General features: G+C 38.5%; 1 protein-coding gene and 1 long non-coding RNA gene across 10 annotated transcripts in view; one reads left to right on the top strand and one right to left on the bottom strand.

Moving 5' to 3' along the window:
* MKLN1 (muskelin 1) overlaps positions 1-20617 on the top strand; it is a 334164-nt gene that overhangs the window by 34115 nt on the left and 279432 nt on the right. For 3 of the 5 annotated variants that reach the window (XM_040643986.1, XM_040643985.1, XM_040643988.1), the window contains one exon: positions 1162-1286. In XM_040643986.1, the coding sequence (XP_040499920.1) occupies positions 1270-1286 (17 nt within the window). In that variant the 5' untranslated portion in view covers positions 1162-1269. Of the gene's footprint in view, positions 1-1161; positions 1287-3561; positions 3630-20617 lie in introns of those variants that run through there. The other 2 variants (XM_008712059.2, XM_040643987.1) reach the window with 1 other exon arrangement.
* Positions 1-20617, bottom strand: part of LOC103682459 — a 42814-nt gene that overhangs the window by 13705 nt on the left and 8492 nt on the right. For 4 of the 5 annotated variants that reach the window (XR_005838504.1, XR_005838506.1, XR_573402.2 and 1 more), the window contains exons 2-4: positions 16215-16376; positions 6006-6208; positions 2381-2428 (exon numbers count right to left, since the gene is read on the bottom strand). This is a non-coding gene — a long non-coding RNA (uncharacterized LOC103682459). Of the gene's footprint in view, positions 1-2380; positions 2429-6005; positions 6209-16214; positions 16377-19440; positions 19476-20617 lie in introns of those variants that run through there. The other variant, XR_005838505.1, reaches the window with a different exon arrangement.

Raw genomic sequence — 20617 nt, 5'->3', positions numbered from 1 at the left:
CACGTGCTGATGATTCCTACACCTGTATCCTCAGACTTCCAGATCAAACTACCTGCTGCTGCCCTGCCCGTGTTCTCCAGGCATCACACACCAAACATGACCCGGTCTGAGCTTGCCCTTGCTCTACAGCTCCTCTCTTTTGTGTTTCTGTTTTCCTGTCCTAGTGACTGACGTCACTGTCCACCCAGGTGTTCAAGCCAAATGTCCGAGCAGCAGTCTGGATTTTTCCCCTTCAAAACTCTAACATCACACATTTTAGTAGATTCCACCTCCTCTATGACATAGCTTGCATGGTTCTGAATAATTTGGTCCCACTTGCCTTTCCAATCTCATCTCTGACTGGTCTGTCTCTGCTGTGCTGAACTGATTTTCAGTGCTCAGATGCTCAGCGTACATAGTTGTTTCTGTCTCCTCCAAAATGTACACCTGCCGTACCTTCCACCTGAAACAGACTTGCCCCATTTCTTTTTTTTTAATATTTTATTTAATTATTTGAGAGAGAGAGGAGAGAGAAAGAGTGCATGAGTGGGGGGGGGGGCAGAGGGAGAGGGAGAAAAAGGCTCCCTACCGAGCAGGGAGCCTGACATGGGGCTTGATCCCAGGATCCTGGGGTCATGACCCAAGCCTAAGGCAGATGCTTAACTGACTGAGCCACCCAGGCACCCTGCCCCTTTTCTTTTTTTAAACTAACTCCTTCATATCTTGTAAGTCCCCATGTACAAGTCTTGAACTTTCAATTCTCCCAAAGTCAGGTTAGGTGACTCTTCTAGAGCTCTTAGCACACTTCTTTATCCGAGCATCCTTTCCTCTTCCTAGCTTGCCTTCTACTATAAGCTCTACGATAAAGCCCCCGGAAGCAGGGACCATCCTTATCCTAGGCACCTTTGTATTCCAGTACCAACACAGTAATTGGTATAAAATACATGCTCAATGAATGAGGGAATATAAATGTTAAAAGTATCATCGAAAGAATATAAATTTCGAATCAGAGTATGCAATTAGGATTTTACTAAACAAAGACTTATCAAGTCCCTCTAATATCAAAGAGAATTGAACATTATCTAAAACTCTTGAGAAGAGTTTATCAACATTAGAATCATGAACAGAGAGCAGTTAATAGAGGTAGATTTCACATCTGTCCCTTGTGGGCTTCTTTTCCAGAGTTCAGTATCCAGATTCTCTGAGCCACATTTTGGGATCACGCAATCATTCCATCCTCCTGAATTTTCATAAATTACTGGATTCATAACCTACTCCATACTTGAGAAGATGGGGATTGGAATAAGGTAAGCGTTAGCTTCTCTGTTTTTCAATTCTTCGATTCTCCTCTCTGGAGCCTTCATCAAGAGGCGTGACTGGCTTCCATTCTAGTCTTGGTGGCCTCACAATGTTTGAATATCCTATGCATATGAAGAAATGTTGTGAAGGAATTATGTCCTTTCAAATATTTTTGTTTGTTTGTTTCATGACTATTTACATTCTTCATATTGCTCTATCAATTTTTTCTTAATGTGATGCCACATACAGAAAAGTGTGGGCTTTGAAAAATCAACTTGCCCCCCACTCCAGGACACCTTTCGGTCCAGATGCACACTAAGAATGTAGGACATGAGCAATGCAATTAAATTTCAAAAACAACTCTGTGTTAGCCATACTGTCTATGGACCACCCCCATTCCGTCCCACTTCGTTAGCCCCGTACCTGCTTTAGCTTTTCATTAAAAAACCTTAGTATTATTTATTTTTAAAAATTTGTTGTCTGTCTCCTCTACTAGAATGTAAGCTTGCCAAGGGCAGGGATTTTGTTTTATTCACCACTATATACTCAGCACATGAAATAGTAACTGATACATGGTAGACACTCAATAAATATTTGTTGATGGAATGAATGATGTCTTTTTAAAAAATTTCTTAAGAGGCTGATGCACACCCAGGTCTCTAGGGATCTAATGCAGGTCTGGTTTGCAGCCCCATCCCCCTTAACACTTCTACTGATGACTAAGATAGTAACATTGATGGCGTGATAAATTGATAGATGACACGCCAACTGGAAAGGATAACAAATGAACTGGATGATACAGTCAGGATCTCCCCCTGCCCCCTGACTGAATCCTGACAAAATGTAATAATGAATCACACCAAACAATATAAAGTTTAATAGGGACAAGTGTAAAGGACTCAAGGATCCAAAATTCAATTGTACAAGTACAGATTGGGGGCGAGATGTCTTAAAATTGCTCACGTAGGAAGATTTAGAGTCTCCTGTAGATTGTTTGTAAATGATGAGTCAACACAGTGTGATAAACTTCAAAAAAATCAATCTTTTCCTATATTGATAGAAATCTAGTGTTCAAGTTGGAAAGTAGTTCTCTAGTACTCACTTGTGACCAGGCCACGTTTGTTCTATGTTATGAATCCTGATCTTCAACCTGTAAGAAAGATGTTGATAAACAAAAAATTATTCAAGGAGGGTAAAAAAGGATGAGGGATCTGGTAAACAGTGTCACATAAAAATGATTAAAGAATTTAAGATCGTGTGTGGGTATGTGAGGATGGGGATGATAGCTAACATATGTAGCTACCTTCCAAAGTTAGAGAGGCGATTCTGCAGAGGAGAGATGAGATTTCTTCTGAGTAATCCCAAGTGACAGATGGAGAACCCCTGAGTAGAAGACGTAAACATGTATATTTCAACCCAACAAGTAGCCTTGCCCACCAATCAAGTAGATAACAGTTAGTAGTAAGTTCCCTGACCCTGATGGTATTCAAGCAGAATCCAGGCATTCCTGCCCCATTTGCTGGCTATATCTGTGATGGAAGTTCAAACACTGGGGTGAGGGGTCAAGTTCATCACAATAGCAAACACATATTGAGTGCCTACTCTAGGGCAGGTACCATCATCTGTGATTAATGTGGATTGTTATGTTTAAAATTCATATCAATCCTCCCAGTTCTGTCTTACAGACGAGAAGAGTGAGGCTCAGAGGGGTTAAGCCACTTGCCCAAGGTCCTACACCTTGTACAAAGCAGAGAAAGGACTTGAACTTAAGCAGTCACATCTCTGACCTTAATTATTATTATGTAAATTATTATTCTATTCTATCCCACTTCCAGAAAACCATTCTTTCCCACCCTGACGTTCTATCACTCTAATGAAGTAATCAAACCAGGGAGCTTATTATCTCCAGTAGTAAATGATTCTCTAGTAAATAGTTTCTTTCAATACAGTATGCAGGGACTAAATTCTCCTGGGCATTTGTCACTTGTAGTGCACCATATGGAGCCCAGCATAGGACCTGGCACACAATAAGTGCTCAATGATGATTTTTTTTTAAGCAAAAAGAATAAGTGAATGTAACCGTACAAGATCGGCTGCCTTCGAAATGACAAAATCTCAATATATTGCGCCAGAGGATAAACAAGAGAATTTCTGGGTGGTCTACTGAGGACACTTGGCAAAAAGGGGTAATCCCTCATTTCTAGCAAAAGCCTTGAGAATTCCTGCTCAGTTTGGACAATATTCATTTCAACAAATATTTATTGAGTGCCTGTCCTGTGCTAGGTGTGACCAACATGCTGAGGGGCCAGAGGTGAATCAGAGGATGTACTGTTAGTGGGGGAGATGGACAGGTAAGCAAATTCTTACAATGCAGTGTGACAAGTGCTGTCTCAGGAATGTGTGTGTGCGTGCGTTTCGAGTATTACAGAAGCACAGAATTAATTCTACTTAGTTGAAAGAGTTGCCTGATACTTGATTACATTTTAAAAATGACTGCCATGTACTTTATGAGTTTATTTGGTCTTCATAAAAACTACGTGAGGTTGCTTTTTGTACAGAAGATGAAATAAAGTTGCATAGAGGTTAGGTGAGTTCCCCCAAGGTCATGCAGCTGGTAAGAATAATGGCTGGCATTTAGTGTGTGCTTAGGATACCTGAGGCTCTGTTTTAGGCCCTATTAAGACATTTTTTAAAAATATTTATTTATTCCTTTTGGGGGGGAGGGGCAGAGTGAGAGAGAGAATCTGAAGCAGACTCCACGCTGAGCGCAGGGTCTGATGTGGGGCTTATCTCAGGACCCTGAGATCACGACCCGAGCCAAAACCAAGAGTGGGACGCTTAACCAACCGAGCCACCCAGGCACTGCGGCCCTGCTAAGACATTTCATCCTCACGACTGCTCTCTGGGGCTCCTATTGATAACACCATAATTTTACAAATGAGAAAACTGAGGCACAAGATGTAAACAACTTGCCTAGAGTCACATAGCTAGAAAGTGGAAAATGAGGATTTGCATCTCTGCGTTCTGGTTTTAGCAGGCACACGCTTACCCACTGAGCTAAATTACCTTCAACTGGTTCCCTAAAGAGCTGGCACTCACCTGGGGCCTGACCCCAGGTTCAGCTTTCTTTCAAGGGACCTTGCCCTTTAGCAATATTGCATCCAAATGAAAAGAAGTGGTGTGTGCCTGGATGTAAGGAGAGGTCATGTAGGTTGGGCATCCACAGGAGTGTTTTGGGAGCGCTGTGGTAAAATCTAGAATTAGCATTACTTGTGTACACAGAGTTTTTCAGGGTGGCCAAAATTTGGCTTGTTGTTCTCCAGGTCAGCCTTCTGAGCTCTAGGGACTATGATTTGTTACTCATAGGAACTAGCCACCATCACTTAGCCTGCAGCCTTTTTAAAATCGAGTTTAAATTTTTTAAAAGAAGACGACAGGACGTAAAACATTAAGAATGAAGCAAGTTAAATTCAATACCTTATAAATAAGCAAGAATGGAGTTACAGAAAAGGAGAAATGAAGCACATAATTGCTTAAATTGTCCAAGCCTTTTCTCTATAATAAAAATTCTTGGATTGAAAAATAGTTCAATCCAATATTATTGTGCTTTAATAATTAAGTTGAGTTGGCTCTGTGGCAAATCTGAGAAAGAATTGGTTATTAAAATGAATGAAGTAGATTACCCTTCCCTCAATAATTACTACTTTAGCTAATGTGGATATGACCCATGCAGTTGAATCGACTGCATTTTGTAAGACATGTATCTCCCATAATTTTTAGAGATTTGATAATTTTTAAAGGAGCTGCAGGCTGGGATTTCTGTGGTAGGCGGAGGGGCGGAAAGGGTCAATGTGCATTCATTCCTTCAAAGCAGATGGGATTGGGGGTTTTGCTTGGTTTTTAGTGTTTTGTTTTGTCCTTTATGGAGACCTGGTAGATTCACTGATTATCTTGGCCTTTGTGTTTATGGATTTCTATTTTCTTGGCTTCAGGTCCTTGGAAACATTTGTTTTGATGATGGCAGGAGGGTTAGTCATGTTTTATTTTTGTTGTTCCTATTTATTTTTAAGATCCTTTCGTTCAAGGCAACTTACAAGGTATTGTGTAACCTGTCTCCACAAGTAAAATACTCTCAGTAGTAACTTCTAATACAACCTTAGAGGGATAGTTAATAATTTGATGCCCGGTTCACATCCGTCAGAATGATACTGTAGTATTAGTAGCTAGAACAAGGGTGTGCTTTGAAAAAATAATGTTTGAAATTCATACTTGAATTTAGCATTTAAACTTGAAATTTCAAGTTTTGTAGATCAATTAATTTTGAGTTATCGAGCAAATTCTTATAAACTTATTTTCCTTAGCACCACTGGGTCAATAAAAGTTGGAAAATTCTTTTCTCACACATTCCATTCTTTAACTAAGCCTGAAGGTAAATTGCTTTTAGAAACCACATCCCAAATAAACAGTTTTTCAGAAAGTTATGAGTAAATGAACAGAGTGGGCTCTACTGGCATTTGGGATGTACGTGTAATTAGAACTCTCAGTATTTCAAACATATAATTTACGAACGTTGAGGTTTTTAATTCTTAACTTTGAGTCCACTGGGATAAAACAAGTGACCCTTGCTGGAACTATGTCAAGAATCAACTTTCTCAGGTTGACCTTTGGTTTGCTGGTCACCAAATCAAAAGCTGTTGGTTCCCAGGCTTAAAGATGTCTGAACTTACTGAAGTTTGTTAAAAGATCAAGGCAGAAAGCTAGCTGGGCTTTGTGGCTGTGCAGAACAGAGCGCCTCCTCTCTTCTCCTTGATGCCTTCCTCGTTGGTTTGTCCATGAGAGATGCTCCATCTCAACGGGCTCCGTCTTTGCTGTGCTATGAAGCACGCTCACCTCTTGCACTCCTTCCACTGTGTGGGGGAGGCGGAGAGCCCTGTTTTTACAATGAGACAGATGAATATCCTCCTTTGAACTGACCTGACATACTTTCTAGTACAAGGCTCCATACTAGGCACCAAAGACGGCTACAAATGCTCTCAATCACCAGTGTTCATAACTTAAAACTGGTAACACAGGATTTGCAATGCACTTGATTACTGTGTGACCCGAGCGAGAAACGTAACCTCTCTCCAGAATAACTATTTCACAAGGTTATTATAGCAAATAATTGAGATTATATGTGAAAATACTTAGCACAAGGCGGGGCACATAGTTGCAAGTGTAGATTGAATTTATGAGAAGCATATAATCATCCATGGAACCTCAAATGGACAAATGGACCCCAATCGACATTATCTGCCCCTAGCCATTTGCTAAATCAGAAAGTTTCACTTCCAAATGACTAACCACATCTACCAATGACTTTGCTTTAAAGTCTACATTTAGAACAAAATGTTACTCTAATGATACTCTGTTAATATATTTCGGAGAGAATCTGACTGTGGTTTCTTTAGAAGAAAATCACATGTGAACAAAAAGAAGAAGAAATACTAGATATCTTTATTTCAAAATAAATGAAGGGTTACTTATCTGATTACAGATCATTCAGATGATATAATTATTAGATATCCATATGTAATTACAAAACATGCTTGTTTTTATAAGTTGGTTTGAAACAATTTTACTGATCTCAAAGAACTAATTTCCTCCTAATCTAATGGCAAAACTTGCAGTACACCGTATTAACTATTAATATGCTAAAATTACCCATTAACTATCTTTTTCTTTAATTGCATCTACTATCACGGTCCTACATTTATTTCAGCAATACGAAAGGAGTGATTTCAACTGCTTGCTCTCTTCATCACTAGATTTCTCTCTTGTTCTCTCTACTTCACTAGAAAGTAGGAGAGAGAAGCATTCCTCCCACCCACTTACCTATGAAAAAAAAGGATTCTCCGAGGCTGCCAGCAACTAACACTGTAGTAAAATTACAAGAAAATTTTGTTAAAACCTTTTCTCATGTGCAAGGTATTTGACTGAAACCTGAGGTGCTAGATTTCAGACAAAGGTGACTTTGGAGGAGAAAGTTGGTGCCAAAGTGGATCAGTTGTTTTTGTGTTATGTAAGGAGGAGGAAAAAAAAAAATGAGCTGTTTATTCCTAAGTCATAAATTTAAGATTATCCTATTATACCAAATGACAGAACAAACCTCAAAACTTAGGGTTATATTTTCATGAACGATTATCTGTAACCTCTCAAAACTACATATAATTAAATATTAAATAATTTGCTTTGCCCAGTTATACTTAAAATATACAAAGTTATTTTATTCACTGTGTCAGCAGTGAATTCTAGTTGAACTGTGAAAATGGTACTGTTAAACAAAAGATTTTTCTTTTTAAATAGCTTTGTCCTGATTATAAAGAATATATGTGCAGTATAAAAATTATAGAATATACAGTAAAAGCAAGAAAATATAAATCACCAAATCACCCATAATCCTATCATCTAGAGGTAACCGCCATTAATATTTTGTTGTATTTCTTTATAATGGATGTGTATACACACACCTCCCAAAATACCCATTATATATAAATGCATATTAATGCTTTATTATAGAAAATTTAAAACATAAACAAAAGTAGGCAGAAAGCATAATGAACCCCATGTACTCATCGACCCATCAATACCTTCTTTCTCTTCCCTACTCATTTTATTTTAAAGCAAATATCAGAAATTACATCGTCTTTTTGGTGCGTGTTTGTTTTTGGTTTTTTAAAGATTTATTTATTTATTTTAGAGGGATGGGGTAGAGGGAGAGAGAGAATCTCAAGCAGTCTTGTGGAGGCTGAGTGAGGAGATCATGACCCTGAGTTGAAATCAAGAGTCGAACGCCCAACCCATGAGCCACCCAGGTGCCCCTGTTTTTGTTTTTGTTTTGTTTTTGGGGGGGGGGGACAGAAAGAGGGAGAGGGAGAGAATTTTAAGCAGGCTCCATGCCCAGTGTGGAGCCTGATGTGGGGCTCAATCTTACAACCCTGATATCATGACCTGAACCGAAATCAAGAGTCCAGTGCTTAACTGACTGAGCCACCCAGGCACCCCAGATACTGTATCATCTTAACCATATATTTTCTAACTTGTATCTTTGAAAGATAAAGACTTTAAAAAAATAACCATTATTACATCTAAACTAATTAACAATAATATTTTAATAATATAAAGTATTCAGTGTTCAAATTTCCAGTTGTCTCATAAATGTTATAATTTATTTTCATAGTTTGTTTGAAGCAGGATCCAAATGAAGTTCCCATACTGAGACTGGTTGATATGTCTGCTAAATCTCTTTAAAGACATATGGGTTTCCACTCTAATTTTTTTTTCCTTGCAACTTATTTGTTGAAGAAACCAAGCTGTTTGTTGAAGAAACCAAGCTGTAGAACTAACTGCCCACAGCTTGGATTTCTCACGTTGCATCCCCATAGTGTAGTTTAACATCTCTTCTGTCCTGTGCATTTCCTACAACCATCTGCAGGCTTTATCCGATTCTGTTTTTTGTTTTTCTGTGGTTTCGATGTTTGGTTTTTTTTCAAGACTGCTTCCTTAGTAGTGATGTGTTTTGACATTGGGAGGTACATAGTGTGTAATAATCTCTTCTTTTATGTTACCTAGACTCATTAGTTTATTAAAAATTATGACATAGAATTAAATTTAAATAAAATAAATTTTAACAAAAGAATTACAAAATAGTAATATTCTATTCCTATTATTCCTTGAGTTGATTTTCTGGCATGTGCCAATGGTGGTCAAATAGCTGTTTTGTTATTTTGCTTTTATTGTTGTTGTTTTCGACTATCATTTGAACTCATTAATTGAAAACATGTTCAATGCGTTTCAATACATCTTAATTAATTATCCTATTAATGCTTAAATTATCCCTATTTGGCCTCTTCAGATTAGCTCCTGACTTCTTTTGACATGACCCTAGTAGTCTTGCATAGTGTCCTTGTTATTTGGTATAAGGTGGTCTAGGTTCATCTTATATAGTTGCACGCAGTAAAAATCTATTTTTTTACATCTATTTATATTTAAGACTTGAATATGTATAATATAATACCAAACCATAGGACAGAAGCTATTTATAATGGCAAAGACTGGAAACAACCCAAATGTCCATTAATAGAGAACTGGTTGAACAAAGTTTGGTGCATCCACACAATGGCATTCTGTGCAGTTATAAAATTGAATTAGGGATCTTTACATATACGTATATGGATTGATCTCTGGGATACATTTTAAATAGATAGCAAGAGGGAGAAAAGCGAACCTACCATTTATGTAAGAATGGATATAAACATATATTTGCATACATAGATACACATATATACATATGTATATGCATATATGTGTGTATATATTTGCTTGCATGAAAGAATACAGTGGAAGGATAAACCTCACAAAATAATAGTTACCCGTAAAAGGGGGAAAGGAATGAAGTAGAAGGGATGGTGATAGAAACTAGACTTGTTTACCTTGTTTTGTAGATTTGACTTCGGAATCACGTAAATATTTTACATAATTATAAAAATACTAATTTTTAAAAATCCAATTCCTAATTTTTTTTAAAAAGCTAATTTTGTATCCAACTGGTGGCACACAGAGAAATTATTTTGAATAACTTTAAAACACAGTAATTTGACTACATATCCCTAACGGGATGTTTCCTAGGAACAAAAAGAACTGCAAAAACATTTTTTAAACCATTTTTGGTAATCATATGGTTGGTGATAGTATCAATATCGCTGTTCTGGGTAATATGGGATAAGCAAATATTAATCATGGGATCTTCCAATTCTATCATGTTCGATGTCCTTGAGAATCAGGATTCACAGCATGGGAGGAAGGAAATCGAGATGTAAAAAAGAGGTTAGGTAAAAACCCTGTAGTTCTGAATTTGAATTAGAAGTTAGTGATATAAGGGGCACCTGGCTGGCTCAGTCAGTAGAACATGTGGCTCTTGATTCTGGGGTCATGAGTTCAAGCCCCACGTTGGGCATAGGGATTACGTAAAAAAAATTTTTTTTTAATGTATGTATTTACATATATTTCTTAGCTCCTCTGTTCACTGAAAAGACCTAGAATTAGTGATTAAGCCAGGAGCAATGAGCCCTGTTGGTATCTATATTAGATCTGGCCGAGGCAGGAAAAAACTCTACACACATATACATATATATCATAAATTCATATATTCATGTATAGATATATTTTATGTATGTGTGACATCAGTTATTTAGCTATTCTTCTATTTCTGGACATTTAGATTGTTTCCAGTTCTTCACAGTTATATACGATACTGCAACAAAGCATTTGTGCACGCCTTATTTTTTTAGTACAAATTCCTGTAAGTGGAATTACCCGGCCAGAGGGTAGGAACATATTTAAGCTCTTGATTAGTATTGTCAAATCACCTCTAGAAAGGTTATACCAGGTTACACACCAAGTGGCAGTGCAGGAGAGTGACTGCTTCATCCCATTAATAGTTATTGACGTTTTAGACATTTATATTGACATGTTTCTGCCAATATGATCTAAGTCAGGTAGAGTCACTCCTTTCTTTTTGTTTTTTCCTCTTTGATTTTCTTAGAAAGGGACTTTAAACATTAAGAAAACCACATGGAAAAATTACACTGCTGTAACATTTTTGTGAATTAACAACTGTGTATCAACAATGACTAGAATGGTCATATCAAACTATGTGTATTACTAATTAATGTGTGAGCTTGTTAACACTTCAGTTGCAAACAAACATATCATGAATGTATTGATATTAATTTTTATAGCTTTTTGGTAATTTGGTAGCGACTTTTTGAAATTCCTGGGGTTCTTAATTATAACCCTACCTTTGCAGAACTCATTATATATGTGGAACTATTTCTCAGACATAGTTTACAAAGTTAACTAACTTTGCAAGCACTTCTTACATGTACCTTCTATATGCAATTCCATATGAATATCTTGAAACAAAAAAAGGAGATTATAGATAAAAATCATATTCGGTTAAAGCTAGAGGGATCTTAAAGATCATCTATATGGTCTAGCTTCTTTATTTTATACCTTGAGAAACCAAAACAAAGGGCACTGCATAACCCTCCTGAGGTTATACAGCTAATTTGTGACAGTATGAGATAAAAATCCCAATCTGATTCAATATTATGTCCTCTCAGTGTAACTTCCTAGTATGAGCAAAACTTGAAGGCAATATGTAAAAAATAAAAATAACTGTTGTGTTAAGGAAATGAGATTTAGAGTATTTTCCTTTGAAATTCTATTGTTATGCTACCTTTTCGATTAAAAAAAAACCTATGGAAAATAGATCAACAACCACATTATAAAAATCAGGTAAAAGATCACTTCCGTCATTTAAAAGCTAGAAATAAATTATCCTAATACAGATATATAGCAATCAAAATAGATAGCATCTGAATGATATAAACACACATACATTCTACATACACACACATACATATACTATTGCCAAGACTTTATTGACATTATCTCATTGAATTCTAACAATAATCTCAAGCACAGAGAGGTTGTGTGACTTGTTATGTGACACTTGTCATGAGCGTCACTTAGGATTTGAACCAAGGCAGTCCTAGACACAGTGGATTGTTCAAAGTTTCAAGCCTTGATGGTCAGTTTCATTGCCATGGAGGGTTACTATGATTGTCTGACTCTCCCGAGCTCTCTCCCTACAGGGTCAAAGGTTCCACTTTAGAAATCCATTCATTTGAATAATTAATGATGGAATTCCTCAAAGCAAAAATTTTAAGGACAGTGCTTCTAAACCCCTCATCTCCCATTTGCTAACTATGTGACTTTCCATTCCTTGTCAATAACATAGTTTTTTGGAGGATTAAATAAGATAAATTGTATCCATTTTTTTAGCAGAATACCTGACACACAATAAATATTCAATAAACAATCACTGCTATCATCGGTATCATTGTCATCATCAATATTATTAATATCATTATCAACAGCATCACCATTATTATTTCTTTCCAATTAATCCCTTTTTAAATTCAAAAAGTTGTGGAAGGAGTAGTACATTATCCAAGGGGCTGAAGACTCATCAGTTGTTTTTCTCCTGACAGGAGAGAGCATAGAGGTAGTAAAGAGAGATATTGAAAAGAGCAATGAGGAGACCCCAAAGGCAGCTCGGAGTAGAGTTTTACCCCAAATTAGTTGGGATATGTTTCCAGAACAGTTTATTTGAAGTCCAGTGCTCTTTGGTTTTTATCGGGTTTCCCGAGGACCTATTAGGGAATGAGGAAGGGCACTGTTCTCAGGCCATGGACACAGACCATCTAGTCTCTGCCCAAGGAATCCCATACACCACGGCCACCTGCCTGTCCATGCCACAGTGGTGGAAGTGGGCAAACAACCCTCAGCAAATGCTCTGTTTACTGTGCCTGGAAACAGGCCTTTTGCCATGGAAAAATTTCTCATTGTACCCATAGGTACAGGACAGACATTGCACAATATGAATGATCTTATTAAGACTTCTCGAGAAACTGTGTACATGCTGTGCTTCAAGACTAGGGCTGCGTGCCATCTCTAGGCATCATTCCACTTTTTACGCATGGACAACGTCTAAAGGGGAGACTGCAGGAACATCCTCTAGAATCCTCGTCTGGTCACAGATGCCTGAAGTCTAGCTGCTTTCTGCTTCTGTCTTCTCCCTCTGGTCCATGCATACCATTTAATTTCCAGTATTTTATTTCACACATTTTGTTGTTATGAAATGAACATAAGTACATGGTAAAAGATGAAATGGTGCAAAGGGGTATTCAGTGAAAGGGACAATTACTCCTGTCCTGATCCCGAGGGCCCCTGTCCAGAAGTAACTATCATCTGTTCTCCCTTTCTGAAAACATGGTGGAGACCCTCCTCTGTGGCAACCCCTGCTCTGGGTAGCAAACTCTGCCTTCTGGTAGGAGTTGAAAGGGCACAAAGAAGATACATAAGCAAATTATCATTTTGTATATCAGAACATAATTCATGTGACAGACAGAAACAAGCAAGGGAGGTGGAGACAGAGATGAGGGCCACTGAGGGGATGTTTAAACACAGCACTGAAGGAAGATCGACTCGGTGCTATTTGTGGGGAAAGAGCCTTCCAGACAGAGAGAAAGCACGTTCAAGCACGTTTGGCATGCTGTGGGGACAGGGTTTTAAGTACATTTTTACAATTTTTATTTATAAAACACTTATAAATTATCAACCACACAGGCATTCTTCTGAGTACTTTATATATGTTAACTCTCTTAATTCTCGCAACAAGCCCGGGCACTCTTATCATCCCGCTGCAAACGCAACGTGAGGCACAGAAGAGTTAGGAATGTTGCCCAAAATCACAAATCAGTGCATAGTCAGACCAAGACTTTCACAGAGGTTGTATGGCTCCAAAGCCTGTGCTTTAAGTGCTGCCCCCACTACACAGTAGGGCAGGTGTCACTGGAGAACTGGGGGGCAAAATGGGAGCCATGAAAGAACCTGGAACACAGGAACCAGTACACTCTTCCAGAAAGTTCTGACACACGTCCATGCGTTTATGTTTACGTATACGCATATACGCCTGTGTATCCTTTAGGCTTGTGTCCTCTTAGTTAACATGCTTAATGGTAAAGTGTAAAACAATTTTAATTAATGGGAAGGAAAGAAAGATTTGATATTATGTACGCTTTAGTTAAAGATGATATCCCATCAAATAATACTTTGGGCATGAGTGATTTCTTCTATTTTAAAGTCTTACAAATACTTCTCTATTCTGAGGTTCTGGCATACTTGTTTGTTTGATCAATGCTTTCCAAGATACCAAATCGACTTTTTTTTTTTTTAACAATTGAGTGGTTTCTTATATAGTCACCATGTTGTACAACCATTGCCAGTATCTCATTCCAGAACTTTCCTATCACTCCAGAAAGAAACTCCATACCTATTAGCAGTCACTCTCCATTCTCCCCTCCCCACAACCCCTGAAAATCACTAATCTGTTTTCTGTCTCTATGCATTTTCCCACTGTGGGCATTTCAGATAAATGGAATCATGTAATATGTGGCCTTCTTTTACTTAGCACCGTGTTTTCAGGATCCATTCATGCATGTGGTATGCATCAGGCCTTCATTCTTTTCTATGGCTGAATAATATTTCATTGTATGCATATACTACATTTTGTTTACTTATTCATCAGTTGATGGACATTTGGCTTGTCTCCACTTCTTGCCCTTTTTGAATAATGCTGCTATGTACATTTGTGTACAAGTTTTTGTGTGAATACATGTTTCATAATTCTCTTGGGTATACCAGTGGAATTGCTGGGTTATATGGTAACTATGTTTAACTTACCAAATCAACTTTGAACACAATATATTGCATACCACCTCGCTACTCGTAAGGGAAAAAATATAACGGATGGTTGCATTAGCAAATGTCCTGTCTTGTCCTATTTTTTTAAAGATTTTATTAATTAATTTATTTATTTTATTAATTTATTTGAGAGATAGCAAGAGAGAGCATGAACGGGGAGGAGAGGGAGAAGCAGGCTCCCCAGTGAGCAGGGACCCCTAGCACAGGGCTCGATCCCAGGACCCTAGGATCATGACTTGAGCTGAAGGCAGATGCCTAACCGACTGAGCCACCCAGGCACCTCTGTCCTGTCCTATTTCTATGAGAAGGTAGCAGATGAGTGGTGGTACCTATTTCTTGGGGTTTAATGTGTCAGGACCTGAAAGTCATTGGCATTCACTGCATATATTCCCCATGCAGATCCCACTTATTGTGGCCCCCTCCATATAACAGGACAGAGAGTGACCATGAGGAAGTTGCCCTCAAAGTAAATGGAGAGCTCAGGCTTGAGTGGCCCAGCCTCTGAGGTACCCCTAATAGAACCATAGATGAGTCCGTCTGGAAAAGTGAAGGCTTTGATTACACTGTTCTCTAAGAATAATATAAATGATGAACACGGAAGCCCCAACTTCTTAGCATTTGCTACGTGCCTAGGAGAGTACTAAATGCTTAATACCCTTTTTCTAGACCTATCGTTTACTGGTAGCTACTTGAATGTGGCTAGTTTGAGTTGAGATAAACCAAATGTGCAAAATACACATTAGATTTCAAAGACTTAGTACAAAAAAGAGAATGTAGAATGTCTCACTAATTTTTTTAACACGTTGAAATGATATTTTGGATATGTTAAGTAAAATACATTACTAAAATTAATTTCGCCTGTGTCTTTTCACTTTTCTTAATAGGACTACTAGAAAAATTTAAATTACATATGTAACTCCTATTTGCAGAGTCAAATTATATTTCTATCAGACAGCACTTATTCTAGACTATTCTTCACAGTAATTTGATTGGTTGGATGGTATTATCATCCTCACATTACGGGTGAGGAAACTGAGGTTTAGAGAGCTTAAGTAGGGGCGCCTGGGTAGCGCAGTCGTTAAAGGGTCTGCCTTCGGCTCAGGTCGTGATCCTGGCGTTATGGGATCGAGCCCCACATCAGGCTCCTCTGCTGGGAGCCTGCTTCTTCCTCTCCCACTCCCCCTGCTTGTGTTCCCTCTCTCGCTGGCTGTCTTTCTGTCACATAAATAAATAAAATCTTTAAAAAAAAAAAAAGAGAGAGAGCTTAAGTAAACTGCCTGGTATCACACAGCTGTGGCTTCAGCACAACTCTGTCTCCAAGCCTGACTTCTTACCCATTGCTCTGTGCTGTCTTCCCACGGCCCAGAAATATAACCCCTGTGATACAGAAATGGTTATGATCATTAGCTATGGCAAAAAGCTGTCTTCATGTCTCCTTGTAGAGCGCAAGAAGGAATCTGTCCATGTCATTCTGTAATGTAGAGTTCAGGTTATAGCTGGGGGAAATTGCTTATGGGAAAGTTTCTTAAATGCTAACTCTTTGTAGTGGCTTGGGCCTTACTCACCAAAGATAGGAGGTAGATGACACTATTTCAGAAGTTGCTTCCATTTCTCTGATCCCGTATTACAGTTCTCTTCCGAGCCCCAAGTCAGTCACTGCCGCAACACTCAGAGTGAGATGGAGTAGAGTGAGCTGAATTAGTGGCTTCCGTTTCATCCTTTCTCCCCTGTCAAACGTAAGGCTTTAATTTCATCCCATTTCATTTGAATGTGTGAAAACCTTAATAGGACGTTTTTCATAGCAATGCTGACCTCTTTCTTCTGAGTTGCAATGGAGAGAAGGCAGCAAAACTATTTAGGAGAGAAAGAGTCATTCTATTTCCTTTTTTCCTCCCTTCTACCATAAACCATTCTCTAAAACATGTGTCTTAATTCAGTCAAGTCTGCTTTTCCCCAAGGTATCAGCATTCATCACTCAAAAAGAATTCTCATATGTGCATATTAATGCTCTCTATTTCTCTATTTTAAATACTGTAACTTAATTTTATGCTCACTTTACATATACTTATGTATAACATGTATGGGAGTATAATTTACTTATTTAACTTCAAATACCAAAGGGGAAGCCCAGCTGAGAACACTAGTTCCTTGAGCTATTTTTCCGTGATGGGGAGGATTGGGATAATTGGGAATCGTACTTGGCCACAGGGTCTCATCCCAAATGTTTAAGCCCTCTCATATTCGTAAGGGGCTAGAAATGTTGCTTTCAGCTGTTAAACCAAATCACATCCCCTTTATTTCTTTTCTCCCCCAGACCACAAAAAGAAACATGGCAACTTGGCTCCTAAAAGATTAAGCACAGCTCAAAAATCAAACTCTAAGAAGCTAAACAACTTCTAAATATGTATGTGCCATGTTTTATAATTTTTCTTTTTAAAGTCAAAGTCAATTTTTTTTAAGATTTTATGTTGAAGTAATTTCTATAACCAATGTGGGGCTCAAACGTACAACCCCAAGATCAAGAGTCTCATGTTCTATCAACTAAGCCAGCTGCCTAGGCACCCCCAAAGTTAAAGTTTTAGTGCCCCTAAATTAGGTTCACTTTAACTTAAATGGCTGCATGGGAGATAAACTCCACTATTTGGTTTTGTTTAGTCATCCTTAAAATTCCTTAGCATTTTCAAATGTACTTCAGATGAGATGACAATGAACCGCAGAGAGAAGAAATCAGAAACAATGGTATCAGAACGGTGCGTAAGAATCAGATGACCTGAATCCTAGTTCTGTTTCAACAACAAATTAGCAACAAAGCCTCGGGGAATCCAAATTCCACAACCATTATTGGGTACTTACTATCTTCAAGGCATTGTAGTACGTTCTCTAGGAAACACAAACATAAACAGGACGGTGGAGCCTCAAGGAACTTATCACCAAGTAGGAAGGAAGGCATACTCACAAAACTCTGCTATAATATGGTACAGAACATGTGGGTAATGAAGTAGAGTTTATGGGAGCAAAGAAAGAAGCATAACTCCAGCCAGGAAGATTGGGAATGACTTCGTGAAGAAGGTGACATTTGAGTGATCCTAGAAGTATGGGTAGGATTTCTGGGTAGGGCTGGAGGGGAAGGGGAGACAACGTAAGCAAAGGTGTATGGTAAGAGAGTGCACAGCTGCTTTGGGAAACTTGTTAGACAGGAAGGCACAGTGAATTCTGAATAATAATGGGAGATAAGTTCGGACTGCTCGATTAGAATCAGGTGTGGTTGAGCTTGAATTCCATCTGAAGAATTTAGACTTTATTAGAGGAGGGGACAGCAAAGATAAAGGGTGGACCCATGAATGATCAGCTTTGCTAGGATGATTGTTGTGGCAGCACTGAGTGGTAGAAGTGGTGAGCAGAAAAATAAAAGGTAAGGAGATCAGTTAGATCGTGGTAGGGTTTAGACAATGGAAATGGATAAAGAAGGCAAATGCAAGAGACATTTCCAACGGAGAATTGACAGGGCTTGGTGACAACTGGTTTTGAGATGCAAAAGATGACTGGAGTTTTGAGCATTGATGAATCAGAGGATGGAGATGCTAAGAATGTAGGAGGTTTGCTGAGAAAGAGGCTGAGTTTGGTTTTGAGCATATTTCATCTATTCTGAACATATTGGCTAATCATATGAAACACAAATCAATTTCTGACTCCCCTCTTTCCGAAACCCTTCACTGCCTCCCCATCGCACTCAAGATAAAAGAAAGTCCTTACAATGGCTGATAAAGCCTTACCTGTTCTGGCTGCCCACTTTCCCCTTGATCTCCTCTCTTCCCACACACCCCTCTTCTCAGCATCAAGAGCCACACTGGCCCTCTTGCTACTCCTCCAGGACTGCCCAACATACATCTGCCTTAGGGCCTTTCTTGGTGCTTTCTCTGCCTGAAAGCACCTTTCCACAGATGATTCTTATACCTTGCTCTCTCTCTTCCTTCAGCTCCTACTTAAATGCCATCTTTTTAGCAAAACCTTTCCTGATCACCCCATATAAAATAGTAACCTATCAACCCTCCCTTATCACTTTCCCTCTCCCCAGTTTGCTGTTCTCCATGGTACTTACCTCCACCTGATATACTCTGTATTTACTTGTTTATTATCACACCCTGGAAACTGAAACTGAAAAAATAAGTAATAATGTAATAGTCCAATGTTTTCAAGGGTACAATGAGGTTTGTTACTCTCACACATCATTCTTGGGACTATACATTGATATAATAATCCCTTTGAAAAGCAATTTGGCAGTGTATATAAAAAGTCATAAAATGTTGATGTCCTGGAACATTTTATGTTTTGAAAATTCTGAAAATCAATTCTAAGAAGGTAATCTAAAATATGGAAGAGAAAATATACAGGAAAATGTGTATTGATGTGATATTTATAATATCAAGAAATTGGAAAGATTCTAAACATCTAACAATATAAGTAAATTACTATTCATTTATTTAATAATATATTATTCACTTGTTAAAAGGAGAGTCATGAAAACCTGGTTAGCAACAAGGAAAATGCTTATGAGACACTGTTTTATTTAAAAGCACAGAATCCACAATTGTATACAGTATGATTTCAGTTATCTTTAAATATGCATACAGAAAATCTAGGAGGAAATAGACTCAAATGCTGGTATTAAATGCATTAGGCTAATGGGATTCTACGTGGCTTATTTTCTTTAAATCTTTCAGATTTGCTGTATTTGTTATATCCTTTCTGTAATGTGGTTATTTTATTTTTAAAGCAATAATTTTGGGGCACCTGGGTGGCGCAGTCGTTAAGCGTCTGCCTTTGGCTCAGGGCGTGATCCTGGCGTTCTGGGATCGAGCCCCACATCAGGCTCGTCTGCTTCTTCCTCTCCCACTCCCCCTGCTTGTGTTCCCTCTCTCGCTGGCTGTCTCTCTGTCAAATAAATAAATAAAATCTTTAAATAAATAAATAAATAAATAAATAAAGCAATAATTTTTCTAACCATCAAAAGAAACTGCTGGGGGGTGCCTGGATGGCATAGTCAGTTAAGCATCCAACTCTTGATTTTAGCTCAGGTCATGATCTCAGGGTTGTGAGATGGAACCCCACATCGGGCTCCTCGCTGAGTATGGATCCTGCTTAAGATTCTGTCTCCCCTTCTGCCCCTCCCCCACCCCTTTCTCTTCCTCTCCAAAAAGAAAAAAGAAAGAAAGAACAAAACTGCTGCTACAGCTCAGTTTACCCTCTAGACTGCATCATTGGGTACCAATGGGAAGTGTGAATTTCCAGGCCAATGGATTCTGCCTTTAGGACTGAGGGTCACTGACGCTACAGCTCATTAGTCCCCCAAGTCTTAGCTCCCCCACCTCATCATTCTTAACTTCTTCCTCTTCTCCGCTTGCCTGCATAATTTTAGGCTGTGTCCTCCTGTTTGTGATGGTCACAGGCACAAAACAATGAAGGCTGAAAGAGCACAGCTTGCTCGTGCATCTTGACAGTATTTATATGCGTGCACGGCTAAGCTGCCTCATTCATGTCTCCTTTTACTTGTTCATTTTTTCTTATTTTAGCCACACTTTCCGCTATGGCTGACATTCAGGACTTCCCACTTGTTCTTCTTCACCGTGCTTATCATCATCTGATATATTATATATTTACTTGTTTATCATCACAGTTTAGAAACTGAAGCAGTTAAAAAGAAAAAAACGGGGCGCTGTGGCTCAGTCAGTTAAGCATCTGCCTTCAGCTCAGGTCATAATCTCAGGGTCCTGGGATTGACCCCTGCATTGGGCTCCCTGCTCAGCGGAGAGCCTGCTTCTCCCTCTGCCTCTGCCTCTTCCCCTGCCTGTGCTCTCTCTGTGTCAGATAAATGGGTGAAATCTTAATAAATAAATAAATAAATAAATAAATAAATAAATAAGGAAATGACTCAATGTCTACCTCCTGGCCATTAAGCTCTTTCTGTATA

This window comes from Ursus maritimus, unplaced genomic scaffold (assembly GCF_017311325.1).
Source record: "Ursus maritimus isolate PB19 unplaced genomic scaffold, ASM1731132v1 scaffold_3, whole genome shotgun sequence".
Classification (NCBI taxonomy): Eukaryota; Metazoa; Chordata; class Mammalia; order Carnivora; family Ursidae; genus Ursus; species Ursus maritimus.
Note: the sequence above shows the minus strand (reverse complement) of the source record. Positions and strands in the feature narration are given on the sequence as shown.